General features: G+C 49.6%; 1 protein-coding gene across 5 annotated transcripts in view; it reads right to left on the bottom strand.

The window, feature by feature from the left end:
• The window catches only part of LOC112218252 (transcription factor SOX-13-like), a 59,892-nt gene that overhangs the window by 24,555 nt on the left and 7,483 nt on the right, over nt 1–27,854 (bottom strand). For 2 of the 5 annotated variants that reach the window (XM_024378901.2, XM_042296359.1), the window contains exon 1: nt 890–1,125. The exons of 1 other annotated variant lie outside the window; for it this stretch is intronic. In XM_024378901.2, coding sequence (XP_024234669.2) covers nt 890–972 — 83 coding nt within the window. In that variant the 5' untranslated portion in view covers nt 973–1,125. Of the gene's footprint in view, nt 1–889; nt 1,127–26,744; nt 26,948–27,854 lie in introns of those variants that run through there. 2 more of the 5 variants (XM_042296375.1, XM_042296365.1) reach the window with 2 other exon arrangements.

Below are 27,854 nucleotides of genomic sequence, written 5' to 3'. Positions count from 1 at the left end.
TATTTACCATGAAATGTCTACATTTCTATACCAGCTAAATTATGCAGTACAACAAATCATTAACTTGTGATATCACAAGCAAGTTTTTAATCCTTAAGAGTCTATTGACACACCCTTGCGTGTGTCAATAGACAACCCCATCAAAAACCATCAGTTCAAGCTAGAGATATCAGTTGTTTTGCGTGGGCTGAGTCTCAATCCACTAAATCTGCCCATGTCGGCCTTCCACATCTGTGGGAAGGTGACCGAGCTACAGCAGTGTTTGTCAGACCATGAGACGTCCCGAAAATCAGTCTTCCCATAATATTTTGTAGGTCAAACTGTTTTTCTGAGAAGGCGGAGACTCGCACGAACACGATGGTGTTCTCTGTTTTGCTCTACGACCCCCACCAGGGTCATGGAGCTCCTCAATGTAACCAGTACAAAACACATGGAAGTATGGAGGTAGTTGTGTGCCCCAAAAAATACGGGGTTAAATATGTAAAGATAATATACTGTATATATATATTTCCTGAGCTTTCTTATAGGGTAGCAGGGTAGCCTAGTGGTTAGAGCGTTGTACTAGTAACCGGGAGGGTTGCAAATTCAAACCCCCGAGCTGACAAGGTACAAATCTGTCGTTCTGCCCCTGAACAGGCAGTTAACCCACTGTTCCTAGGCCGTCATTGAAAATAAGAATTTGTTCTTAACTGACTTGCCTGGTTAAATAAAGGTAAAATAAAATAAATAAATAAATAAATCCTAGGTATAGGACAAACACTTCAAACCCTTATCCTTCCCCCCTTTTCAGAGTTAATGACAACTATGGAAAAGAAGCATTCCGTCTCTCCTCATTCAGGACCCCGTCAGAGAGAGAAACAGAGAGCAAGGTACAGTAAGGGAGAGGTACCTCTTCGGTGCGGTGAGTGTGGAGGTCCCCAGACCCAGAGGACCCCTCCACAGTAGAGCACTGGTGATGCTGAAACACGTCATGTTCTCTTCAGTCACACACAGGACAGCCGTCTAACACACTCCCTCTCCCTCTTTCAGGACAGCACAGCCCAAAGCCACTCTGCAGTCTCAACTCTGTGACATCTCTTTTTCTATGTTCCTTTCAACACTTTCTCTCTAGCGCCCTCCCAGTATCTCTATCTCCCTCTATCCCGCCTCCCTCTCTGTGTGTTCATGTAAACCTCCCGTTATTGTGACAAAGAGCCTCTTTTTGGCATCTTTGAGCCAAACAATCCACTAATTTGCATAATATGTTTTGCAACCGGTGAGCCTATCTAGAACATTAACATGTGATAATCAAATAGTTGGACCCACAGGTGTGATCCAGGTGTGTGATACCACGCTGGGATGTCCAGGAGCACCTAACAATGTCACCTTTATGCACTAAGTGTGTTTCCTGGCCACCTGCCTGAAACGGAGACACCACAGAAGAAGGAAAATCACACATTCAAATATAGCACAGGAGCTGGACTAGAAACAACATGTCAAGGAAAATAAAGGCATATGTGCTTCCTGCTCCCAAGCATGATTTGAATTGATCTGGTGATCAGTGTGTGACTGTCGAGTCAGAGAGTTTAGTAAGAAGATATGTTTAATAGTTATATAAAGATCACGCTCGGCAGCAGCAAAGAGCAGGCGGACAGACATTCACTCGCCTTTCATTGGTGAAACAACATATTCCCTCTGCTTCTCTTCAGCCCACACAATGCACCTATGGAATCGACCCTGGTCCTGGGTACCCACTGTGGATGCTGGATCTCACTGAAGGCCGCCAGCAATTAGGATCTGCCTTGTTTTAAAAGGCCACCAATTAACTTTGAATCCCTCATTTTCGAGATTCTCTCCCCAAAATACACACAGACAAATGCCATCTCTAAGAATATTTACCAATAATATTGATAATAGTTTAACGTGGGCTAATTAACTGAGTTGAGATGAAAACCTGGATCCACAGTGGGTTCCCAGGACCATGTTCTCTCTCAGTCTCCCCTGAATCATAGACAGCCTCACGCCCAGACCATGTGTCAGATATTTAGTATACTAAGCCTTGTAGTGAGAGAACAACGTCAACACATCCATTTGTCTGACATGAGGCCGACATGCAGCGGCTGCTGTGTGAGTGTCTATATTTGACATGAGATTTTAGAGGCAAGATGACAGAAACTAAATGAGATACAGGTGTTGTAGATGTCATGGATGTTTCTCTTAGTGTTATGCCGGCATACAATGTTTCTCTCTCTCACACACACTCTTGCTTTCCTTCTTTGAATGGGTAGGGCCTGAAGCAGGTTTATTGTGTTGTGTTGCTGACTGCGTCTCATTAGGAACTGAGCTCTCAGGGCCACACACACAAAAGCTTCCCTTCCCTCGCTCTCCTCTTCCTCTCTGTTTTTCTGTTCTTTTGGCCTTTTGATGTCAAGAGTGCCAATCCCAAGGGGCTCCACTCTGGCCACAGAATACGCTCACACAACAGACTCATTCACTTTCACACACACACACACGATGAGAGTTGTAAAAGCATGATAAGGGCAGAGGAGAGGTAGTCGAGGTTGAATCAGTTTCGTGTTTCTCTGTGGTTTTGATAGCCAGATCTCACCACACAAAGACCAGCGTTGAGAGCTCCAGGATACACTGATAATAAACACTCTTTTTCCTCAGCTTTTTCCGTGTGGAGCATAGGGACAGCCCCAAGGACTCCCCCTCTGTCTTACCACACACACGACTAATTCAAATAACGTAGTAGATTACCCTTGACTTTTCAACATCGAAAACTTAAAACACATTCTGTTACCATTGTCACTTTGATATTTATCTAAACCTATAGTTTAATCTCTCTCTCTCTCTCTCTCTCTCTCCATTCCCCGTGTCCTCTCTCTCTGCGTTCCCTGTGTCCTCTCTCTCTCTCTCTGCATTCCCTGTGTCCTCTCTCTCTCTCTGCGTTCCCTGTGTCCTCTCTCTCTCTGCGTTCCCTGTGTCCTCTCTCTCTCTCTGCGTTCCCTGTGTCCTCTCTCTCTCTCTCTGCGTTCCCTGTGTCCTCGCTCTCTGCGTTCCCTGTGTCCTCGCTCTCTCTCTCTGCGTTCCCTGTGTCCTCTCTCTCTCTCTCTCTCTCTCTCTCTCTCCGTTCCCTGTGTCCTCTCTCTCTCTCTCTCTCTCTCCGTTCCCTGTGTCCTCTCTCTCTGCGTTCCCTGTGTCCTCTCTCTCTCTCTCTCTCTCTGCGTTCCCTGTGTCCTCTCTGCGTTCCCTGTGTCCTCTCTCTCTCTCTCTGCGTTCCCTGTGTCCTCTCTGCGTTCCCTGTGTCTCTCTCTCTCTCTCTCTCTGCGTTCCCTGTGTCCTCTCTCTCTCTGCGTTCCCTGTGTCCTCTCTCTCTCTCTGCGTTCCCTGTGTCCTCTCTCTCTCTGCGTTCCCTGGTCCTCTCTCTCTCTCTCTCTCTCTCTCGTTCCCTGTGTCTCTCTCTCTCGTTCCCTGTGTCCTCTCTCTCTCTCTCTCTCGTTCCCTGTGTCCCTCTCTCTCTCTCTCTCTCGTTCCTGTATCCTCTCTCTCTCTCTCTCTCTCTCTCGTTCCCTGTGTCTCTCTCTCTCTCTCTCTCTCTGTGTTCCCTGTATCTCTCTCTCTCTCTCTCTCTCTCTCTCTCTCTCTCTCTCTCTCTCTCTCTCTCTCTGCGTTCCCTGTGTCTCTCTCTCTCTCTCTCTCTCTCTCTCTCTCTCTCTCTCTCTCTCTCTCATTCCCTGTGTCCTCTCTCTCTCTGCGTTCCCTGTGTCCTCTCTCTCTCTCTGCGTTCCCTGTGTCCTCTCTCTGCGTTCCCTGTGTCCTCTCTCTCTCTCTCTCCGTTCCCTGTGTCCTCTCTCTCTCTCCGTTCCCTGTGTCCTCTCTCTCTCTCTCTCCGTTCCCTGTGTCCTCTCTCTCTCTCTCTCCGTTCCGTGTCCTCTCTCTCTCTCTCCGTTCCCTGTGTCCTCTCTCTCTCTCTCCGTTCCCTGTGTCCTCTCTCTCTCTCTCCGTTCCCTGTGTCCTCTCTCTCTCTCTCCGTTCCCTGTGTCCTCTCTCTCTCTCTCCGTTCCCTGTGTCCTCTCTCTCTCTCTCCGTTCCCTGTGTCCTCTCTCTCTCTCTCCGTTCCCTGTGTCCTCTCTCTCTCTCTCGTTCCCTGTGTCTCTCCTCTCTCTCTCTCTCTCTCTCTCTCTCCGTTCCCTGTGTCCCTCTCTCTCTCTCTCTCCGTTCCCTGTGTCTCTCTCTCTCTCTCTCATTCCCTGTGTCCTCTCTCTCTCCGTTCCCTGTGTCCTCTCTCTCTCTCTCTGCGTTCCCTGTGTCCTCTCTCTCGTTCCCTGTGTCCTCTCTCTCTCTCTCTCCGTTCCCTGTGTCCTCTCTCTCTCTCCGTTCCCTGTGTCCTCTCTCTCTCTCTCTCCGTTCCCTGTGTCCTCTCTCTCTCCGTTCCCTGTGTCCTCTCTCTCTCTCTCTCCGTTCCTGTGTCCTCTCTCTCTCTCTCCGTTCCCTGTGTCCTCTCTCTCTCTCTCTGTTCCCTGTGTCCTCTCTCTCTCTCTCTCCGTTCCCTGTGTCCTCTCTCTCTCTCTCCGTTCCCTGTGTCCTCTCTCTCTCTCCGTTCCCTGTGTCCTCTCTCTCTCTCTCCGTTCCCTGTGTCCTCTCTCTCTCTCTCCGTTCCCTGTGTCCTCTCTCTCTCTCTCCGTTCCCTGTGTCCTCTCTCTCTCTCTCCGTTCCCTGTGTCCTCTCTCTCTCTCTCCGTTCCCTGTGTCCTCTCTCTCTCTCTCCGTTCCCTGTGTCCTCTCTCTCTCTCTCTCTCGTTCCCTGTGTCCTCTCTCTCTCTCTCTCTCCGTTCCCTGTGTCCTCTCTCTCTCTCTCCGTTCCCTGTGTCCTCTCTCTCTCTCCGTTCCTGTGTCCTCTCTCTCTCTCTCTCTCCGTTCCCTGTGTCCTCTCTCTCTCTCTCTCCGTTCCCTGTGTCTCTCTCTCTCTCTCTCTCTCCGTTCCCTGTGTCTCTCTCTCTCTCTCTCCGTTCCCTGTGTCTCTCTCTCTCTCTCTCTCCATTCCCTGTGTCCTCTCTCTCTCTCTCTCCATTCCCTGTGTCCTCTCTCTCTCTGTTCTCTATTCCCTGTGTCCTCTCTCTCTCTGTTCCCTGTGTCCTCTCTCTCTCCGTTCCCTGTGTCCTCTCTCTCTCTCCGTTCCCTGTGTCTCTCTCTCTCTCTGCGTTCCCTGTGTCCTCTCTCTCTCTCTCTCTCTCGTTCCCTGTGTCCTCTCTCTCTCTCTGCGTTCCCTGTGTCCTCTCTCTCTCTCTCTGCGTTCCCTGTGTCCTCTCTCTCTCCCTCTCTCTGTTCCCCCTGTCTCTCTCTCTCTCTCTCTGCGTTCCGTGTCCTCTCTCTCTCTCTGCGTTCCCTGTGTCCTCTCTCTCTCGTTCCCTGTGTCCTCTCTCTCTCTCTCTGCGTTCCCTGTGTCCTCTCTCTCTCTCTCTCTCTCTGCGTTCCTGTGTCTCTCTCTCTCTCTGCGTTCCTGTGTCCTCTCTCTCTCTGCGTTCCCTGTGTCCTCTCTCTCTCTGCATTCCCTGTGTCCTCTCTCTCTCTGCATTCCCTGTGTCCTCTCTCTCTCTGCGTTCCCTGTGTCCTCTCTCTCTCTCTGCGTTCCCTGTGTCCTCTCTCTCTCCTCTCTCTCTCTCTGCGTTCCCTGTGTCCTCTCTCTCTCTCTGCGTTCCCTGTGTCCTCTCTCTCTCTCTCTCTGCGTTCCCTGTGTCCTCTCTCTCTCTCTCTGCGTTCCCTGTGTCCTCTCTCTCTCTCCGTTCCCTGTGTCCTCTCTCTCTCTCTCTCCGTTCCCTGTGTCCTCCTCTCTCTCTCTCTCTGTTCCTGTGTCCTCTCTCTCTCTGTGTCCTCTCTCTCTCGTTCCCTGTGTCCTCTCTCTCTCTCTCTCTCTCTCTCTGTGTTCCCTGTCTCTCTCTCTCTCTGCGTTCCCTGTGTCCTCTCTCTCTCTGCGTTCCCTCTCTCTCTCTCCCTCTCTCTCTCTCTGCGTTCCCTGTGTCTCTCTCTCTCTCGTTCCCTGTGTCCTCTCTCTCTCTGCGTTCCCTGTGTCCTCTCTCTCTCTCTCTCTGCGTTCCCTGTGTCCTCTCTCTCTCTCTCTCTCTGCGTTCCCTGTGTCTCTCTCTCTCTCGTTCCCTGTGTCCTCTCTCTCTCTGCGTTCCCTGTGTCCTCTCTCTCTCTGCGTTCCCTGTGTCCTCTCTCTCTCTCTCTCTCTCTGCGTTCCCTGTGTCCTCTCTCTCTCTCTCGTTCCCTCCTCCTCTCTCTCTGCGTTCCCTGTGTCCTCTCTCTCTCTGCGTTCCCTGTGTCTCTCTCTCTCTCTCGTTCCCTGTGTCTCTCTCTCTCTGCGTTCCCTGTGTCCTCCTCTCTCTCTCTCTGCGTTCCCTGTGTCCTCTCTCTCTCTCTCGTTCCCTGTGTCCTCTCTCTCTCTCCGTTCCCTGTGTCCTCTCTCTCTCTCTCCGTTCCCTGTGTCCTCTCTCTCTCTCTGCGTTCCCTGTGTCTCTCTCTCTCTCTCGTTCCCTGTTCCTGTGTCTCTCTCTCTCCGTTCCCTGTGTCCTCTCTCTCTCTCTCCGTTCCCTGTCTCTCTCTCTCTCTCTGCGTTCCCTGTGTCCTCTCTCTCTCTCGTTCCCTGTGTCCCTCTCTCTCTCTCTCGTTCCCTGTGTCCTCTCTCTCTCTCTCTCTCGTTCCCTGTGTCTCTCTCTCTCTGCGTTCCCTGTGTCTCTCTCTCTGCGTTCCCTGTGTCCTCTCTCTCTCTGCGTTCCCTGTGTCCCTCTCTCTCTCTCTCTCTGCGTTCCCTGTGTCCTCTCTCTCTCTCTCTGCGTTCCCTGTGTCCTCTCTCTCTCGTTCCTGTGTCCTCTCTCTGCGTTCCCTGTGTCCTCTCTCTCTCTGCGTTCCCTGTGTCCTCTCTCTCTCTCTGCGTTCCCTGTGTCTCTCTCTCTCTCTGCGTTCCCTGTGTCCTCTCTCTCTCTCTGCGTTCCCTGTGTCCTCTCTCTCTCTCTGCGTTCCCTGTGTCCTCTCTCTCTCTCTCCGTTCCCTGTGTCTCTCTCCTCTGTTCCCTGTGTCCTCTCTCTCTCGTTCCTGTTCCTCTCTCTCTCTCTCCGTTCCCTGTGTCCTCTCTCTCTCTCTCTGCGTTCCCTGTCCTCTCTCTCTCTCTCTCTCTGTTCCCTGTGTCCTCTCTCTCTCTCGCTGTTCCCTGTGTCTCTCTCTCTCTCTCCTGTGTCCTCTCTCTCGTTCCCTGTGTCCTCTCTCTCTCTCTCTCTGCGTTCCCTGTGTCTCTCTCTCTCTCTCGTTCCCTGTGTCCTCTCTCTCTCTCCTGTTCCCTGTGTCTCTCTCTCTCTCTGCGTTCCCTGTGTCTCTCTCTCTCTCTCTCGTTCCCTGTGTCCCTCTCTCTCTCTCTGCTCTTCCCTGTGTCTCTCTCTCTCTCTCTCGTTCCCTGTGTCCTCTCTCTCTCTCTCTGCGTTCCCTGTGTCCTCTCTCTCTCCCTGTCTCTCGTTCTCCTGTGTCCTGTCTCTCTCTCTGCGTTCCCTGTGTCCTCTCTCTCTTCTCCGTTCCCTGTGTCTCTCTCTGCGTTCTCTCTCTCGTTCCCTCTCTCGTTCCCTGTGTCTCTCTCTCTGCGTTCCCTGTGTCCTCTCTCTCTCGTTCCCTGTGTCTCTCTCTCTCTCTCGTTCCCTGTGTCCTCTCTCTCTCTCTCTGCGTTCCCTGTGTCCTCTCTCTCTCTCTCTCTCTCTCTCTCTCGTTCCCTGTCCTCTCCTCTCTCTCTCTCGTTCCCTGTGTGTCTCTCTCTCTCTCTCTGTTCCCTCCTCTCTCTCTCTCTCTGCGTTCCCTGTGTCCTCTCTCTCTCTCTCTCTCTCTGTTCCCTGTGTCTCTCTCTCTCTCTCTCGTTCCCTGTGTCTCTCTCTCTCTCTCTCGTTCCTGTGTCCTCTCTCTCTCTCTGTGTCCCTCTCTCTCTCTCTGCGTTCCCTGTGTCCTCCCTCTCTCTCTCTCCGTTCCTGTGTCCTCTCTCTCTCTCGTTCCTGTGTCTCTCTCTCTCTCTCGTTCCCTGTGTCCCTCTCTCTCTCTCTTCGTTCCTCTCTCTCTCTCTCTGTCCGTTCCCTGTGTCCTCTCTCTCTCTCTCTCTCTGTGTCCTCTCTCTCTCTCTCTCTGCGTTCCCTGTGTCCTCTCTCTCTCTCTCCGTGTGTCCCTGTGTCCTCTCTCTCTCTCTCTCTCCGTTCCCTGTGTCCTCTCTCTCTCTCTCTCGTTCCCTGTGTCTCTCTCTCTCTCTCCGTTCCCTGTGTCTCTCTCTCTCTCCGTTCCCTGTGTAAATCTCTCTCTCCGTTCTCTCTCTCTCTCTCTCCGTTCCCTGTGTGTCCTCTCTCTCTCTCTCCTGTGTCCTCGTCTCTCTCTGTGTCCTGGTCCTCTCTCTCTCTCTCTCCGTTCCCTGTGTCCTCTCTCTCTCTCCGTTCCCTGTGTCCTCTCTCTCTGTTCTCGTTCCCTGTGTCTCTCTCTCTCTCTCTCTGCGTTCCCTGTGTCCTCTCTCTCTCTCTCTGCGTTCCCTGTGTCCTCTCTCTCTCTCTCTCTCGTTCCCTGTCCTCTCTCTCTCTCTCTCTCCGTTCCCTGTGTCTCTCTCTCTCTCTCCGTTCCCTGTGTCCTCTCTCTCTCTCTCCGTTCCCTGTGTCCTCTCTCTCTCTCTCTCCGTTCCCTGTGTCCTCTCTCTCTCTCTCTCCGTTCCCTGTGTCCTCTCTCTCTCTCTCCGTTCCCTGTGTCCTCTCTCTCTCTCTCTCCTCTTCTCTCTCTGTTCCCTCTGTCTCTCTCTCTCCGTTCCCTGTGTCCTCTCTCTCTCTCTCCGTTCCCTGTGTCCTCTCTCTCTCTCTCCGTTCCCTGTGTCCTCTCTCTCTCTCTCCGTTCCCTGTGTCCTCTCTCTCTCTCTCCGTTCCCTGTGTCCTCTCTCTCTCTCTCCGTTCCCTGTGTCTCTCTCTCTCTCTCTCGTTCCCTGTGTCCTCTCTCTCTCTCTCTCTCTCTCCGTTCCCTGTGTCCTCTCTCTCTCTCTCTCTCGTTCCCTGTCTCTCTCTCTCTCTCTCTGTTCCCTGTGTCTCTCTCTCTCTCTCTCTCTCGTTCCCTGTGTCCTCTCTCTCTCTCTCTCTCTCGTTCCCTGTGTCCTCTCTCTCTCTCTCCCTGTGTCCTGTGTCTCTCTCTCTCTCTCTCCGTTCCCTGTGTCCTCTCTCTCTCTCTCTCCGTTCCCTGTGTCTCTCTCTCTCTCTCTCGTTCCCTGTGTCCTCTCTCTCTCTCTCTCGTTCCCTGTGTCTCTCTCTCTCTCTCTCGTTCCCTGTGTCTCTCTCTCTCTCTCGTTCCCTGTGTCTCTCTCTCTCTCTCTCGTTCCCTGTGTCTCTCTCTCTCTCTCTCTCTCCGTTCCCTGTGTCCTCTCTCTCTCTCTCTCGTTCCCTGTGTCCTCTCTCTCTCTCTCCCTGTGTCCCTCTCTCTCTCTCTCTCTCTCTCTCTCTGTTCCCTGTGTCCTCTCTCTCTCTCGTTCCCTGTGTCCTCTCTCTCTCTCCTCTGTTCCCTGTGTCTCTCTCTCTCTCTCTCGTTCCCTGTCTCTCCTCTCTCTCTCTCTCCGTTCCCTGTCCTCTCTCTCTCTCTCGTTCCCTGTGTCCTCTCTCTCTCTCTCTCTCTCTCTCTCTCTCTGCGTTCCCTGTGTCCTCTCTCTCTCTCTCTCTGCGTTCCCTGTGTCCTCTCTCTCTCTCTCTGCGTTCCCTGTGTCCTCTCTCTCTCTCTCGTTCCCTGTGTCCTCTCTCTCTCTCTCTCTGCGTTCCCTGTGTCCTCTCTCTCTCTCTCGTTCCCTGTTCCCTCTCTCTCTGCATTCCCTCTCTCTCTCTCTCTGCGTTCCCTGTCCTCTCTCTCTCTCTCTGCGTTCCCTGTGTCCTCTCTCTCTCTCTCTCTCGTTCCCTGTGTCCTCTCTCTCTCTCTCTCTCGTCTCTCCTCTGCGTTCCCTGTGTCTCTCTCTCTCTCTGCGTTCCCTGTGTCCTCTCTCTCTCTCTCTGCGTTCCCTGTGTCTCTCTCTCTCTGCGTTCCCTGTGTCCTCTCTCTCTCTCTCTGCGTTCCCTGTGTCCTCTCTCTCTCTCTGCGTTCCCTGTGTCCTCTCTCTCTCTCTCTGCGTTCCCTGTGTCCTCTCTCTCTCTCTCTCCTGTGTCCCTCTCTCTCTCTCTCTGTTCCCTGTGTCTCTCTCTCTCTCTCTCTCTCCTGTGTTCCCTCTGCATTCCTGTGTCCTCTCTCTCTCTGCGTTCCCTGTGTCTCTCCTCTCTCTCTGCGTTCCCTGTGTCCTCTCTCTCTCTCTGCGTTCCCTGTGTCCTCTCTCTCTCTCTCTGCGTTCCCTGTGTCCTCTCTCTCTCTCTCTCCCTCTCTCTCTCTCTCTCTGTTCCCTGTCTCTCTCTCTCTCTCTGCGTTCCCTGTGTCTCTCTCTCTCTCTCGTTCCCTGTGTCTCTCTCTCTCTCTGCGTTCCCTGTGTCTCTCTCTCTCTCTGCGTTCCCTGTGTCCTCTCTCTCTGCGTTCCCTGTGTCTCTCTCTCTCTCTCTGTTCCCTGTGTCTCTCTCTCTCTCGTTCCCTGTGTCTCTCTCTCTCTCTCCGTTCCCTGTGTCCTCTCTCTCTCTCTGCGTTCCCTGTGTCTCTCTCTCTCTCTGCGTTCCCTGTGTCCTCTCTCTCTCTCGTTCCCTGTGTTCTCTTCTCTCTCTCTCTCTCGTTCCCTGTGTCCTCTCTCTCTCTCTCTCTCTCTCGTTCCCTGTGTCCTCTCTCTCTCTCTCTCTCTCTGTTCCTCTCTCTCTCTCTCTCTCTCTCTCTTCTCTCTCTCTCTCCTGTGTCCCTCTGTCTCTCTCTCTCTCTCTCTCTGCGTTCCCTGTGTCCTCTCTCTCTCTCTCTGCGTTCCCTGTGTGTCCTCTCTCTCTCTGCGTTCCCTGTGTCCTCTCTCTCTCTCTGCGTTCCCTGTGTCCTCTCTCTCTCTGCGTTCCCTGTGTCCTCTCTCTCTCTCTGCGTTCCCTGTGTCTCTCTCTCTCTCTCTGCGTTCCCTGTGTCCTCTCTCTCTCTCTCGTTCCCTGTGTCTCTCTCTCTCTCGTTCCCTGTGTCCTCTCTCTCTCTCTCTCCGTTCCCTGTCTCTCTCTCTCTCTCTGCGTTCCCTGTCTCTCTCTCTCTCTCTCTGTTCCCTGTCCTCTCTCTCTCTGTGTTCCCTGTGTCTCTCTCTCTCTCTCGTTCCTCCTGTCTCTCTCTCTCTCTGCGTTCCCTGTGTCCTCTCTCTCTCTGCGTTCCCCTGTCCTCTCTCTCTCTCTGCGTTCCCTGTGTCCTCTCCTCTCCTCTCTCTCTCTCCCTGTGTTCCCTGTGTCCCTCTCTCTCTCTCGTTCCCTGTGTCCTCTCTCTCTCTCTCGTTCCCTCTGTCCTCTCTCTCTGCGTTCCCTGTGTCTCTCTCTCTCTCGTTCCCTGTGTCCTCTCTCTCTCTCTCTCGTTCCCTGTGTCCTCTCTCTCTCTGCGTTCCCTCGTTCCCTGTGTCTCTCTCTCTTCTCTGTGTTCCCTCTCTCTCTCTCCCTCTCTCTCTCTCTCTCTGTTCCCTGTGTCTCTCTCTCTCTCTCGTTCCCTGTGTCTCTCTCTCTCGTTCCCTGTGTCCTCTCTCTCTCGTTCCCTGTGTCTCTCTCCTCTGTTCCCCTCTCTCTCTCTCTGCGTTCCCTGTGTCCTCTCTCTCTCTCTGCGTTCCCTGTGTCCTCTCTCTCTCTGTTCCCTGTGTCCTCTCTCTCTCGTTCCCTGTGTCTCTCTCTCTCTCTCTCGTTCCCTGTGTCTCTCTCTCTCTCTCTCCCGTTCCCTGTGTCCTCTCTCTCTCTCTGCGTTCCCTGTGTCCTCTCTCTCTCTCTCTCGTTCCCTGTGTCTCTCTCTCTGTTTCCTCTGTCCGTTCCCTGTGTCTCTCTCTCTCTCTCCCGTTCCCTGTGTCTCTCTCTCTCTGCGTTCCCTGTGTCCTCTCTCTCTCTCTCTGCGTTCCCTGTGTCCTCTCTCTCTCTCTCTCTCGTTCCCTGTCCTCTCTCTCTCTCTCGTTCCCTGTGTCCCTCTCTCTCTCTCTCTCTCTCGTTCCCTGTGTCCTCTCTCTCTCGTTCCCTGTGTCTCTCTCTCTCTCTCGTTCCCTGTGTCTCTCTCTCTCTCGTTCCCTGTGTCTCTCTCTCTCTCTCTCTCTGCGTTCCCTGTGTCTCTCTCTCTCTCTCTCTGCGTTCCCTGTGTCCCTCTCTCTCTCTCTGCGTTCCCTGTGTCCTCTCTCTCTCTCTGTGTTCCCTGTGTCCTCTCTCTCTCTCTCTCGTTCCCTGTGTCCTCTCTCTCTCTCTCTGTTCCCTGTGTCTCTCTCTCTCTCTCTGCGTTCCCTGTGTCCTCTCTCTCTCTCTCTCTGCGTTCCCTGTGTCTCTCTCTCTCTCTCTGTTCCCTGTGTCTCTCTCTCTCTCTCTCTCTGCGTTCCCTGTGTCCTCTCTCTCTCTCTGCGTTCCCTGTGTCTCTCTCTCTCTCTCTCTCGTTCCCTGTCCTCTCTCTCTCTCTCTGTGTTCCTCTCTCTCTCTCGTTCCCTGTGTCTCTCCTCTCTCTCTCGTTCCCTCTCTCTCTCTCTCTCTCCTCTCTCTCTCTGTCCCCTGTCTCTCTCTCTCTCGTTCCCTGTGTCCTCTCTCTCTCTCTGCGTTCCCTGTGTCCTCTCTCTCTGCGTTCCCTGTGTCCTCTCTCTCTCTCGTTCCCTGTGTCCTCTCTCTCTCTCTCGTTCCTGTGTCCTCTCTCTCTCTGCGTTCCCTGTGTCTCTCTCTCTCTCTCGTTCCCTGTGTCCTCTCTCTCTCTCTCTCGTTCCCTGTGTCTCTCTCTCTCTCTCGTTCCCTGTGTCTCTCTCTCTCTTCCCTGTGTCTCTCTCTCTCTCGTTCCCTGTGTCCTCTCTCTCTCTCTCTCTCGTTCCCTGTGTCTCTCTCTCTCTCTCTGCGTTCCTCTGTCTCTCTCTCTCTCTCGTTCCCTGTGTCCTCTCTCTCTGCGTTCCCTGTGTCCTCTCTCTCTCTCTCTCTCGTTCCCTGTGTCTCTCTCTCTCTCTGCGTTCCCTGTGTCTCTCTCTCTCTCTCGTTCCCTGTGTCTCTCTCTCTCTCTGTGTCCTCTCTCCTCTCGTTCCTCTCTCTCTCTCTCTCGTTCCCTGTGTCTCTCTCTCTCTCTCGTTCCCTGTGTCTCTCTCCCTCTCTCGTTCCCTCTCTCTCTCTCTGCGTTCCCTGTGTCCTCTCTCTCTCTCTCTCGTTCCCTGTGTCCCTCTCTCTCTCTCTCTGCGTTCCCTGTGTCCTCTCTCTCTCTCTCTGCGTTCCCTGTGTCTCTCTCTCTCTCTCTGCGTTCCCTGTGTCCTCTCTCTCTCTCGTTCCCTGTCTCTCTCTCTCTCTCGTTCCCTGTGTCTCTCTCTCTCTGCGTTCCCTGTGTCTCTCTCTCTCTGCGTTCCCTGTGTCCTCTCTCTCTCTTCTCTGTGTCTCTCTCTCTCTCCGTTCTCTCTCTCTCTCTGCGTTCCCTGTGTCTCTCTCTCTCGTTCTGTGTCCTCTCTCTCTCTCGTTCCCTGTCTCCTCTCTCTCTCGTTCCTGTGTTCCCTCTGTCTCTCTCTCTCTCTCTGCGTTCCCTGTGTCCTCTCTCTCTCTCGTTCCCTGTCCTCTCTCTCTCTCTCTCGTTCCCTGTGTCTCTCTCTCTCTCTCGTTCCCTGTGTCCTCTCTCTCTCTGCGTTCCCTGTGTCTCTCTCTCTCTCTGCGTTCCTGTGTCCTCTCTCTCTCTCTCTCGTTCCCTGTGTTCCTCTCTCTCTCTCTCTCTCTGTTCCCTGTCTCTCTCTCTCTCTCTCTCTCTCTCTGCGTTCCCTGTGTCCTCTCTCTCTCTCTCTCGTTCCCTGTGTCTCTCTCTCTCTCTCTCTGCGTTCCTGTGTCCTCTCTCTCTCTGCGTTCCCTGTGTCTCTCTCTCTCTCTCTGCGTTCCCTGTGTCCTCTCTCTCTCTCTCGTTCCCTGTGTCTCTCTCTCTCTCTCTCTCTCTGCGTTCCCTGTGTCCTCTCTCTCGTTCCCTCTCTCTCTCTCTCTCTCTCTGTTCCCTGTGTCTCTCTCTCTGCGTTCCCTGTGTCCTCTCTCTCTCTCTCTGCGTTCCCTGTGTCTCTCTCTCTCTCTGCGTTCCCTGTGTCCTCTCTCTCTCTCCCTGTCCTCTCTCTCTCTCTCTCGTTCCCTGTGTCCTCTCTCTCTCGTTCCCTGTGTCCTCCCTGTATTCCTGTGTCTCTCTCTCTCTCTGCGTTCCCTGTGTCTCTCTCTCTCTCTGCGTTCCCTGTGTCCTCTCTCTCTCTCTCTGCGTTCCCTGTGTCTCTCTCTCTCTCTCTCGTTCCCTGTGTCTCTCTCTCTCTCTCTCCGTTCCCTGTGTCTCTCTCTCTCTCTCGTTCCCTGTGTCTCTCTCTCTCTGCGTTCCCTGTGTCTCTCTCTCTCTCTCTCTGCGTTCCCTGTGTCCTCTCTCTCTCTCTCTCGTTCCCTGTGTCCTCTCTCTCTCTCTCTCTGCGTTCCCTGTGTCCTCTCTCTCTCTCTGCGTTCCCTGTGTCTCTCTCTCTCTGCGTTCCCTGTGTCCTCTCTCTCTCTCTCTCTCTCTCGTTCCCTGTGTCCTGTCTCTCTCTCTCTCGTTCCCTGTGTTCGTTCCTCTCTCTCTCTCGTTCCCTGTGTCTCTCTCTCTCTCTCTCTCTCTCGTTCCCTGTCCTCTCTCTCTCTCTCTCTCTGCGTTCCCTGTCCTCTCTCTCTCTCTCTCTCTCTCTCGTTCCCTGTGTCCTCTCTCTCTCTCTGCGTTCCCTGTGTCCTCTCTCTCTCTCTCTCGTTCCCTGTGTCTCTCTCTCTCTCTCTGCGTTCCCTGTGTCCTCTCTCTCTCTCTCTCTGCGTTCCCTGTGTCTCTCTCTCTCTCTCTCTCGTTCCCTGTCCTCTCTCTCTCTCTCTGCGTTCCCTGTGTCTCTCTCTCTCTCTCTGCGTTCCCTGTGTCCTCTCTCTCTCTCGTTCCCTGTGTGTCTCTCTCTCTCTCTCTCGTTCCCTGTGTCCCTCTCTCTCTCTGCGTTCCCTGTGTCCTCTCTCTCTCTCTCTGCGTTCCCTGTGTCTCTCTCTCTCTCTGCGTTCCCTGTGTCCTCTCTCTCTCTCTCGTTCCCTGTGTCTCTCTCTCTCTCTCTCTCTCTCCTGTGTTCCCTGTGTCCTCTCTCTCTCTCTCTCTGCGTTCCCTGTGTCCTCTCCTCTCTCGTTCCCTGTGTCTCTCTCTCTGCGTTCCCTGTGTCCCTCTCTCTCTCTCTCTCTCGTTCCCTGTGTCTCTCTCTCTCTCTCTCTCGTTCCCTGTGTCCTCTCTCTCTCTCTCTCGTTCCCTGTGTCTCTCTCTCTCTCGTTCCCTGTGTCCTCTCTCTCTCTCTCTCTGTCTCCTCTCTCTCTCTCGTTCCCTGTGTCCTCTCTCTCTCTGCGTTCCCTCTCTCTCTCTGCGTTCCCTGTGTCTCTCTCTCTCTCGTTCCCTGTGTCCTCTCTCTCTCTCGTTCCCTCCCTCTCTCTCTCTCTCTCTCTCGTTCCCTGTGTCTCTCTCTCTCTCTGCGTTCCCTGTGTCCTCTCTCTCTCTGCGTTCCCTGTGTCTCTCTCTCTCTCTCCCTGTGTCCTCTCTCTCTCTCTCTCTGTTCCCTGTCTCTCTCTCTCTCTCTGCGTTCCCTGTGTCCTCTCTCTCTCTCTGCGTTCCCTGTGTCCTCTCTCTCTGTTCCCTGTGTCCTCTCTCTCTCTCTCTGCGTTCCCTGTGTCCTCTCTCTCTCTCGTTCCCTGTGTCCCCTCTCTCTCTCGTTCCCTGTGTCTCTCTCTCTCTCGTTCCCTGTGTCTCTCTCTCTCTCTGCGTTCCCTGTGTCTCTCTCTCTCTCTGCGTTCCCTGTGTCTCTCTCTCTCTCTGCGTTCCCTGTGTCCTCTCTCTCTCTCTCTCGTTCCCTGTGTCCTCTCTCTCTCTCTGCGTTCCCTGTGTCCTCTCTCTCTCTCTCTGCGTTCCCTGTGTCCTCTCTCTCTCTCTCGTTCCCTGTGTCCTCTCTCTCTCTCTGCGTTCCCTGTGTCCTCTCTCTCTCTCTCTGCGTTCCCTGTGTCCTCTCTCTCTCTCTCTCGTTCCCTGTGTCCTGTCTCTCTCTCTCTGCGTTCCCTGTGTCTCTCTCTCTCTCTCGTTCCCTGTGTCTCTCTCTCTCTCTCTCGTTCCCTGTGTCCTCTCTCTCTCTCTGCGTTCCCTGTGTCCTCTCTCTCTCTCGTTCCCTGTGTCTCTCTCTCTCTGCGTTCCCTGTGTCCTCTCTCTCTCTGCGTTCCCTGTGTCCCTGTCTCTCTCTCTCTCTCTCTGCGTTCCCTGTGTCCTCTCTCTCTCTCTCGTTCCCCTCTCTCTCTCTCTCTCTCTCTGCGTTCCCTGTGTCTCTCTCTCTCTCTCGTCTCCCTGTGTCTCTCTCTCTCTCTGCGTTCCCTGTGTCTCTCTCTCTCTCTGCGTTCCCTGTGTCCTCTCTCTCTCTCGTTCCCTGTGTCTCTCTCGTTCCCTGTGTCTCTCTCTCTCTGCGTTCCCTGTGTCCTCTCTCTCTCTCGTTCCCTGTGTCCTCTCTCTCTCTCGTTCCCTGTGTCTCTCTCTCTCTCTCTCGTTCCCTGTGTCCTCTCTCTCTCTCTGTCTCTCTCTCTCTGTTCCCTGTGTCCTCTCTCTCTCTCTGCGTTCCCTGTGTCCTCTCTCTCTCTCTGCGTTCCCTGTGTCCTCTCTCTCTCTCTCTGCGTTCCCTGTGTTCCCTGTGTCCTCTCTCTCTCTGCGTTCCCTGTGTCCTCTCTCTCTCTCTCTGCGTTCCCTGTGTCCTCTCTCTCTCTCTCTGCGTTCCCTGTGTCCCTCTCTCTCTCTCTTCCCGTTCCCTGTGTCCTCTCTCTCTCTCTCTCTGCGTTCCCTGTGTCCTCTCTCTCTCTGCGTTCCCCTGTGTCCTCTCTCTCTCTCTCTCGTTCCTGTGTCCTCTCTCTCTCTCTCTCTCGTTCCCTGTGTCCTCTCTCTCTCTCTGCGTTCCCTGTGTCCTCTCTCTCTCTGCGTTCCCTGTGTCCTCTCTCTCTCTGCGTTCCCTGTGTCCTCTCTCTCTCTCTCTGCGTTCCCTGTGTCCTCTCTCTCTCTCTCTGCGTTCCCTGTGTCCTCTCTCTCTCTCTGCGTTCCCTGTGTCCTCTCTCTCTCTGCGTTCCCTGTGTCTCTCTCTCTCTCTGCGTTCCCTGTGTCCTCTCTCTCTCTCTCTGCGTTCCCTGTGTCCCTCTCTCTCTCTGCGTTCCCTGTGTCCTCTCTCTCTCTCTCTGCGTTCCCTGTGTCCTCTCTCTCTCTCTCTCTGCGTTCCCTGTGTCCTCTCTCTCTCTCTGCGTTCCCTGTTCCCTGTGTCCTCTCTCTCTCTGCGTTCCCTGTCCTCTCTCTCCCTGTGTCCCTGTGTCCTCTCTCTCTCTCGTTCCCTGTGTCCTCTCTCTCTCTCTGCGTTCCCTGTGTCCTCTCTCTCTCTCTCTCTCGTTCCCTGTGTCTCTCTCTCTCTCTCGTTCCCTGTGTCCTCTCTCTCTCTGCGTTCCCTGTGTCTCTCTCTCTCTCTCGTTCCCTGTGTCCCTGTCTCTCTCTCTCTTCCCTGTGTCCCTCTCTCTCTCTCTCTGCGTTCCCTGTGTCCTCCTCTCTCTCTCTCTGCGTTCCCTGTGTCCTCCTCTCTCTCTCTGCGTTCCCTGTGTCCTCTCTCTCTCTGCGTTCCCTGTGTCCTCTCTCTCTGCGTTCCCTGTGTCTCTCTCTCTCTCTCTGCGTTCCCTGTGTCTCTCTCTCTCTCTCTGTGTCCTCTCTCTCTCTCTGCGTTCCCTGTGTCCTCTCTCTCTCTCTCGTGCGTTCCCTGTGTCTCTCTCTCTGCGTTCCCTGTGTCCTCTCTCTCTCTCTCTGCGTTCCCTGTGTCCTCTCTCTCTCTCTCTCTGCGTTCCCTGTGTCCTCTCTCTCTCTCTCTCTCTCTGTGTCCTCTCTCTCCTGTTCCCTGTGTCCTCTCTCTCTCTCTCTCTCTGCGTTCCCTGTGTCCCTCTCTCTCTCTCTCTGCGTTCCCTGTGTCCTCTCTCTCTCTCTCTGCGTTCCCTCTCTCTCTCTCTCTCTGCGTTCCCTGTGTCCTCTCTCTCTCTCTCTCTGCGTTCCCTGTGTCCTCTCTCTCTCTCTCTCTCTCTGCGTTCCCTGTCCTCTCTCTCTCTCTCTCTCTCTCGTTCCCTGTGTCCTCTCTCTCTCTCTCTCTCTCTCTCTCTGCGTTCCCTGTGTCCTCTCTCTCTCTCTCTGCGTTCCCTGTGTCTCTCTCTCTCTCTGCGTTCCCTGTGTCCTCTCTCTCTCTCTCTGCGTTCCCTGTGTCTCTCTCTCTCGTTCCCTGTGTCCTCTCTCTCTCTCTCTGCGTTCCCTGTGTCCCTCTCTCTCTCTCTCTGCGTTCCCTGTGTCCTCTCTCTCTCTCTCTCTCTGCGTTCCCTGTGTCCTCCTCTCTCTCTCTCGTTCCCTGTGTCCTCTCTCTCTCTCGTTCCCTCTCTCTCTCTCTCTGCGTTCCCTGTGTCCTCTCTCTCTCTCTGTTCCCTGTGTCCTCTCTCTCTCTCTCTCTCTGCGTTCCCTGTGTCCTCTCTCTCTCTCTGCGTTCCCTGTGTCCTCTCTCTCCTCCCTGTCCTCTCTCTCTGCGTTCCCTGTGTCTCTCTCTCTCTCTGTTCCCTGTGTCCTCTCTCTCTCTCTCTCTCTCTCTCCCTCTCTCTCTCTCTCTCTCTCTCTCTCTCTCTGCGTTCCCTGTGTCCTCTCTCTCTCTCTCTCTCTGCGTTCCCTGTGTCCTCTCTCTCTGAGGAGGCTTTCTAAATAAGACATATAAATAGGCTGATGACACAACTGCACTTCTAACAAAAAGAGAGAAAGGAGAGAAAAGAAAAGAGAAGAGAAAGGAACTCTGGCTCTGGTGCAGTGGCTCCTTTCTTCTGCTTTTCAGAAACGCAGGTTAAAAAGCAGCCTTTTCATCCCTCTCTCATCCCTCTCTCTCTCGCTCTGTCATCTCTCTCCAACTTAGGAACAGGCAATGTATTGTGGTGGATAGCGGAAGGGTACTGTGGTATTTATCAGAAAAGAGAGGAGGGGGGGAGGAGGACAAAACATACTCCCCAATAAAGAGAAAGAACAAGAGAAGGGGAAGAAAGGATGTGTATGAAGGGCCCCTTTCGCAGAAAGCCCCCCCTTGCCCCCTCCTCTCTCAAAAGGGGCAGGCACACACAATGTGCTGTTTCCTTTAGCCCCGACACACTTTATATCCTAGCCCCATTCAGGACGACTACTTTAGGGCACCCATGTGTGCACAGAGCATATGTGGCTGAGAGAGAGGATGTTTGTGTGTGTGTGTGTGTGTGTGTGTGTCCATATAGATCCCTGTTTGCTGAGGGCCTTATAGACTGACAGGCCATGGCTCTAAGGCGTTGCCATGGAGATGTCTTTGTGCAGTAAGTTGCACAACAGGTGATTCTAAAGAAGGCTAGCTGAGCTGGTCTCAGTATTGAGAACTGCGGGAGGTGAGAGAGTGAGTGAGTGAGTGAGATTATACGAGGTGTTAGCCGTTTTAGGATCCAGCTTGGCCCAGAGTTCTTAACTAGCTCCTTTATACACAGATCATGTCTAAAATCGCTTGGGCTTACCGGGCCACACTGCTTTACACACATGTATCTAATCTCACCGAAAGAGAGGGTGTGTGTGCATACGCATCAGAGTTTATCATATCTTCAACTCCAAGAGTGTAAAACCCCCCATATCACATTTAGTATTGCAAAATCTACTATAAAAGGGAGAAAGAGCGAGAGAGAGAGAGAGAGAGAGATACAAAACTGGTTCTTCTCCTTGGACTGGATAAACTTGGCTGAGCCAAAGCCAGCCATACGCATATACTGTCATACATGTCAGAAAGATACCGACATAAATTACATTAAACAAACATCAAAGCCTCTGCAGTCAGAGAGCAACTTAAGTAACAAGACAAGGTCATAGGCTATGGATTGACAACAAGGAACCCAATTAACCAATCAATCATCCAGTTCTTTAAAGGGGTGTGCACAGATAAAGATGGTTTAAGAATCAACACTCTTTTATGGAAACTTAGGGCTAAAAGTCTGTTTTCAACACATGATGAGATAAGTGTTCTTTTTTGCTTTGTCCAAGATGGAATGAAGGGTAATTCATTTTGATAAAGGGGGTTGCAGGTAACCTAGTGGTTAGAGCGTTGGAATAGTAACCGAAAGGTTGCAAGATCGAATCCCTGAGCTGACAAGGTAAAATCTGTTGTTCTGCCCCAAGGCCGTCACTGAAAAGAAGAATTTGTTCTTAACTGAATTGCCTAGTTAAATAAAGATTTTTTTTTTAAAGTTCTGCTCTGATCAAGTTTTTATTTAGAGTCTAATCTATAGCCTAAAATAGTCTGTTTTCTGGATTTATAATATACTCTTTTGCACTGCTTATCAGTTGAACAAACTTTGTAATTGGTGAAATGGTCTTGGACAGATTTACAGTGACAATACATTATTATTTTTCAGATGTGTTTCCTGGTATTTTACATGCTGTCCAAATCCATATTTAAATAGAGGTGCGATAGCTATGATGGATAAAGATAGGCTATGAATCACTTGTAGCTTACCAGCTACATTTACACTCTAAGAAATACTCTACAGTGTGACATTTTCTGTCTGTTAATGTAGAACAGGGGTAGGCAATGCTGTTCCTGGAGTACCAGGTACTGCAACATTCTCCAACTAGGCACCACAGCAGACCAACTGAGCTCATTTATCAGTTCAGTTATTGACAAAAAAAATTAAAACATACCTGGTCTTCTAGGTTGGTTGAATCAAAAACAGAAATGCCAGCGGCACACCAGGACCAGGGTTGCCTACCCCTGATATAGAGGTATATTTAACTGACAGAGCAATGAATGGCGACGTTTGCTTACCCAATGTTAACTTGTATGCCTCTCCCTAACCTCATTGGAACTATAACTAACTTTAATCTTAACCCTCATCCTTATTTAGAGTTTGCCTAACTGAAGTTTTTGTGTTACCAGTTGAATACACCAGGGGCAGACTGGCCAGCTGGCATTTCGGGCAAATGCCAGATGGTTGGTCCATTTTTATCCCAGTGGGCCTGTCTAAATAGTTGAGGAGGAAATACTTTAAGAGGCCTTAAAGGGCATGTAGCAGCCATTTCTCAATGCCAGAAAAACATATAATACTAACTTAGAGAACCCCAAGAAAACATTCCCAAATTAAATACAATTTTATAATACTGTATTGTTCTAAAAACGTTGGGTTTGAGGTTCTCCTCAAATCAGCTCTAACAATCCCACAATGCCCTCTGGTCAGCATCACACAGTGAGGACATAAAAATCCATGCTCACCCGTCACATCAAGTGCTTCATATAACAATTACAAAAAAGGGTGGGTAAGTAGGGTGTAGCAACACTTACTATGCAAATATATGTTATGTCTCTATGGCTACACACATGAAAAACACTTAGTAAAAAGTGGGTTACATTTGTGAGAATGAGTTGGGGAATTGGGTATAATTACCAACAGCATGGCATATAAAGTATCACAAACAGCCAGCAGCACCAAAAGAGAGAGCATTATCAGGGCTTTACCGGGTAAGTGAAAGAGCTCCCTCTACGCTAACTTTAGCTAGCTATAGAGCTACGGCATTTAGCTCATCTAAATATGCTAAAGTAACCATATGATCTTGTCTGCCAGCTGTTAGTATCTAACTGCTGGTGCTGTCATACTATAGATGGGCTTGTACTATGGGAAAGAGTAGTTTTGGTTGAGACAGAGGTCAATGTTTCTGTATAGAGCGCTGTGGTTGGGGCCAAACCTGTATGTGTGTCTGTGTGTGGGGATGGCGGGCTAAAATGAAATGCAACGTGTCGGCATTGTTTTCGATCATGGATCTGATGGCATTCCGGAGAAAAGGAGCTAGGTTCTCTTTAAAAGAGTGGATTGTGGATTTTGCTCAAAGTTTATTTCTGTAGCTTGCCGCAAGAGTTGTGTTTTTGGCAGTCTGCACTTGGGCTCTCGGTGTGTGTGGATGACCCATTGGATGGTGTCTGTGGTGCTTCTTTTGGAGAAGACATGCTTTCTTTGGAGGGATGGATTGTGGATTTTGTTCAGTGGGAATTCTCTTTTTTTATCATCTTAGGATCAATGTTGTCACAGTTGCTTCTTGTTGAAGAGGCATCGGCTAACATTAGCTTGCTATAGCTAGCTATCATCTTCCTCCGTTTCTGAATGAATTTGTGGCCATTTCTTTCTAAACAGGCAAAATAAAGTGAGCTAGATTTAGTTTGTGTACTGACGTATCAATACCATAACTAAGTTTGTCACTGGTATGGGCTAGAAAATATCCTAAAGCTAGTCAGCTAGACAGTGATAGCCACAAGCTAAAACCAGGGAGAAGCTGTTGGCTTGATACTGTTCACGCAAATATGTTTTTCCACGTGTAATTGAGGAAATTAGATTATTATTCAAATAAAAAATGTAATTGTGTCAATATGTTCTGAATAGTGCAGAAAAATCCTCAGATGTTTTCCATACTAAAAACGTGAAGTACAACTTGGTGTGCACTAGCTTACCATGTACAGTAGGCTTACCATGAGTCATCAAAATTACGATCTTGCAATCTGGCAGTCTTTTTGTACAATTGAAAACAAAAAAAATGTCAAGTTAGTTATTATAAACCGGGTGGTTAGAGCCCTGAATGCTGATTGGATGAACACGTGGTGTATCAGACCATATGCCACAGGTATGACTAACATTTTATTTTTACTAATCTAATTACGTTGGTAACCAATTTATAATAGCATTAAGGCTCCTCTGGGGTTAGATATATGGCCAACATGGCATTGTGTCGGGCCTAAGAACAGCCCTTAGCCCTGAAAATATTGGCCATATACACCACACCCTCTCATGCCTTATTGCTTAAATATACAGCACCAACTACATAAATATCTGATACGGTGCATTATCTGCTGGGCCGGTGTGGGGGCCTCAAAGAAGAAAAAAAAAACTGGTCCAGTGTGTTAAATGCCAGGGACGATTTCTGGTCCCAGTCTGCCCCTGGAATACACCTATATAATATGTGGAAATCTTAAAAAACAACCATAATATAAAATAAAAAAAGACATGGCACTGAATCCAAAATGTGCTTACTTTAATTGAATAATTAAATAGAGGATTTGAGAGAATGAATCCTACTGAATTGACTAATATGGTTATTTTTCCACAGTTAAGGTTATTTATTTAAGCACTGTTACGTACACATTTAGTGCTGGCTCAGATTGTTTATTAACTTAGGCATTCACCGACAAACAAAAAGCATAACAAAAAAAGAGAAACACACAGTTCTTTATTCGTTTTCACTGATTCCAAAAGAGATGCAAATCATTCTTCAGACAGCTGTGGAAAAAAAAATAAAACTGTCTCTGGTCATTTGCAAATTGCCACACACACACTGAGGTGTGTGTCCGGCGATGAGGAATTCAACTTAACGGTACAAGCAATCTGTTGTGTATGTTGTTCAAACACCCAGGGGAAAGACATGTAAATGGAGCAGGAAACTAGTGGGCTATAATGCTGTGCTGTTTAGGTGGGTGCTGATCAATAGAGTGTTTGTGAATTCTCCTGATGGGAGATAAACAAATCCACTGGACACTGGGTTGTGCCAACCAACAGGTGATATTCACCCCCCTCACACACCTGACAGCCACAACACATATATTTGTATCTGAGGGGCCACACCAGGACGGCAACCATGCAAATGTTCATGGTTCATAATAACAAAAAAAAGTGTATCAGAAGCAAATTCAGAATATTTTGGGAGTAGGCCATTTTTAACTATAACTACTCCATCAAGAACTTCTACAGTACAATACTGAAAAGTTGCTAAATACTAAGATATTGCATATTCTGGCAATAGTTCATGTATTTTTATTTGTGTATATATTTAGACTTCATTGAACAAGGCCAGTCCCATTGAGATAAATCAGGTGTATTTGTAAATTCACCCTGGCAATCTACTCTGATTTCAGAGCACTCTGGGTTGAGAGTACCAGAGCGCAGAATAATTGAGCAATTAACAGAAGCCCTAAACTCCGTTGTTGTAAAAGATGAACAGTAAACATCTGCAAAAAATGTTTTTTTAAACGGAATTAAATTGTTGCCAGTAACACAGTTCAGTCACTAACCCTCTTTATAACATGAACACTAACCAGGTCTGCTAGGGAGAGTAAAATGTTTAGTGAGGTGTTCTCACATTTGTGTCTGGAAGTAGCAAGCTAGCCAACTTCAGCCAGTTAGCTTGGGTGCTTGACTGCAGTTGTGAGGTTAGAACGCTCGGATCAACCCTACTCCTCAGCCAGAGTGTCCAGTGTGCACTCTGAACGCTCAGAGTTTCTAAGAAGGCCCAGAGCGCACTCTGATAGCAGGGGTATTCAACTGGTGGTCCCAAAACCCACAATTTTATTTAGGTATTCTTTTTTTTAAAGTATCGTAAGTAACAGAATAAACACATTTTGAATGTTATTCCTATAAAAATAGAATTTCTTCATAATGATGTCAACTTTATATCTCATCTCCTCATATTGATCAAATTACACTCATTGGAGCCAATTACACTCACTGGAGTATCTGACATGGGCTTTGAAACAGCACCCGCGAACAGGCTACCAGTGCAGAACAGGCTACCAGTGCAGAACAGGCTACCAGTGCAGAAAGTGCCACTAGCTGCTGGTAAGCTTTCTTGACTTGGATATAAATTTTTGCCAACACATGGCCCATTAACCAGCTGCTGTTAGCAAAATGTGTTGAGTTAATCAATTAGCTAGAAATATTACATATATTAGAGTTGAAAATGATTCTTCCGGGAAGGTCAAAATAATTTAAACTAATCTACGAAATCTAGTCATTTTAAAAATGTTGATTACTTCTCCTTGCCATGATCATTCACCTGATGATAAGACTAGACCTGAAAAATATATTTTTGCTGACGTATGATGGTGGCCCCTGGGGTCACCAGTTAGCCTGGGAGGGGGTCCCAGGACAAGGAATGGTTGAGGTGCTCTACTTATGAACAGGGAGCATCACAATCGAGTGTTGGCATCACAATCATCCATACAAGGACTATACAGTGACATTCCATTAACCACAGAACAACATGAAGAGATGGAACTGTATTGTGTGAAATGTACTGCCTCTCCCCATCTGTGTCTTGGAAAATGCATTGGCGAGAGCAGTCTAATATTGTTACCTACAGTCACCCGTTAACAACTTATGGTGATGGGAAATAATACATGTTCTTTTATGTGGTTGGATTTTACAGGAAGACTGTCTAAAATATATTGCTTATGGTTGTCTAAACATAAATTAACAATTCAACACTTAAATAGTATGTTTGGCAATTCCATATCATTTGTTTTTTTCTTATAGACTTGTGAGAGAAGAGTCAGTCACACATTGCCGAATGAATTAAGTCAAATTCCACTGTCTGATGTTGCGTCGCTCACGTTACACAAACAATGAAATGGGCGAAACAAAACATTTTAACCAACAAAAGATCCTCCTGAAATCTATTTAGATAGAGGCAAGGCGAAACACGCCTTGGTCCTGTAGCAGCTTGCTTTCTGAAGCAGCGCCCCACCTAGTGCCCTCTGCACTAACACACACCTGCAGCGGGTACAGGATCACACACACACACACACACACACACACGTATGTATTCTGAGAGGGATTAAAAGCTGTTTAGCTGTGGCATGAGAAAGTCAAAGCAGCCTTCACAGCAGCTTCCGTTCTTTCTTGTTCAGACTGATTTATTACCGTTAGTGAATATCTCCCTATAGTAGAACACGTCACCGGCTTCTAACAGCACTACAGACCCCTGAATCTACACCCACGGTTCACACCAAGGTAAAGATGCACAATCCAACAGCAGGTGTGGTTGACATCATTCCCAGAAATGACCAGAGTTAGGAGATACAGGAAGAGATGTGTCTACCATGAAGCATCCTTCAACAACACCACATTCAGACACCTGTAGAAAAGACATCATAGACTGTATGATGTTAAAAGACAAGGGTTCGCCATCTGGGGGACATTTACAAGAAAATATAGAGAATTGCTGACAAAACTTGGGGGGGTGAACAAAAATGTATTCACCCGCAGGCCAAGTTCTGAGCAATTTTTTGCTCAAAGTGATTTAAAATTTTGGGAATCTGTTCCCAAGTATTCCCATAAGAGAGAGATACATGTGATCATATACAAATGTAAACGGAGTTTGAAATTATTGTTGTAGTCAAATATTATACAGTGTGTTTGGGCTTCTTGCTGTCAATTTGCAGTCCACAAATTATTATTATGCTCCGGGCCCCTGACCATCCCCTCAAGAAAGAAATTGGCCTGCGGCTGAATCTAGATGACGATGCCTGTTACAGACCGTTGTGACATTATGCTGTATTAATAACTGGCACAAAAATCTAACGAAAAGACACCATGCAAATGAGATGACTGGAAAACAGAAAAATACAGTCACAGGCAAAGTGCAACTTTAACCCAACAAACAAACGAAGTTCAGTGCGCCACAAACAAGATGTTACTGTTTTAGTTGGAACTTTAGAACATCGCAAGTTGAAAACACTCATGGATTAAACTTAGTAATTTTGCTTCATAATACTGTATATTAATGACTGAAGTGGAACCAGTTGGTGGAAAGGAGTCTTACCTTAAAATGTCTAAGAGAGGCTGATATGCAGGGCAGCAGGTAAGATGTGTTCTCTATTGTTGAACTCTACTGACTGAGCTATTTTAACCGAGTTTACTGACTGTCTCTGAGAGCTCTAGAAGCAATGCCGAGTCTGAGACATCCTCATCTATGTTTTCCCCAATAAGGTACCACTCACCACGAGACAACAGGTGGAGACTGTGTGTACGCATGAGATGAGGTGTTAGAGGGAGGGGTCGGAGATTCATCAAAAGTCAATGATCTTCTAACTCTCCTCCAGAGTATGAAGTCTGCATCGACCAATCATTGAAACACCACACTAAACTGGGTTTCCTGTGATGAGGCCATTGAAAGCCAGCATCATGACACAACCCTTTTCTTGAGCAAATGTTATTTTTCAGAGGAACCACTGTGTTAAGATAGCTAGCCCTGAAGTGGTGCATTTCAGAGTTAGGTACAAAGATCAGGTAGCTAATGAAATCAAAGCATATTATAAAATATTACCTCAAGATCTCTCTAAATCTCTCTAATATCATGCCTCAAGAAGGAGAGAGCCCAAAACCATGTGAACTCTCTCACACACACACACACACACACACACACAGAGCAATGGTGTGTAAAACCATTTTCTTCCATTGCAATGCCTCTTGAACCTAGTTTGCACTGAACGAACACACTTAGTAAAATGTAGTCAATGATTACTGCCCTCTTTGTCAATATTCTATCATTCTCGTCCTCTCTCACACATACAGAAATCTGCCTGGCTCATTAATCATGGGGTTTGAGTCTCAGATCCAACAGGAGACAACATGCACTTCCATTTCACCACAGGCCTTTCACTCCCCTCATTATAGACACAAGCACGCTTTATCACTCTGCCCTGTGACACCCTTCCCACAACATCACTGACACACAAATGTCAACAACAACAAAAAAGGTGTCAGAGGTGATTTAAAACATCCACTTAACTTGTCAAGGACTGAATAAGTGTGTGTTCCATGTGTATTCAGTTTTTAATGACAAATTCATCGTATTGTTTAATGACTTGATGATCCAAGGACATTTGCATAATACATTCTATGGATCACAGCAACCAATCTATCACTTTTT

This window comes from Oncorhynchus tshawytscha, linkage group LG02 (assembly GCF_018296145.1).
Source record: "Oncorhynchus tshawytscha isolate Ot180627B linkage group LG02, Otsh_v2.0, whole genome shotgun sequence".
In the NCBI taxonomy this organism is placed as follows: Eukaryota; Metazoa; Chordata; class Actinopteri; order Salmoniformes; family Salmonidae; genus Oncorhynchus; species Oncorhynchus tshawytscha.
Note: the sequence above shows the minus strand (reverse complement) of the source record. Positions and strands in the feature narration are given on the sequence as shown.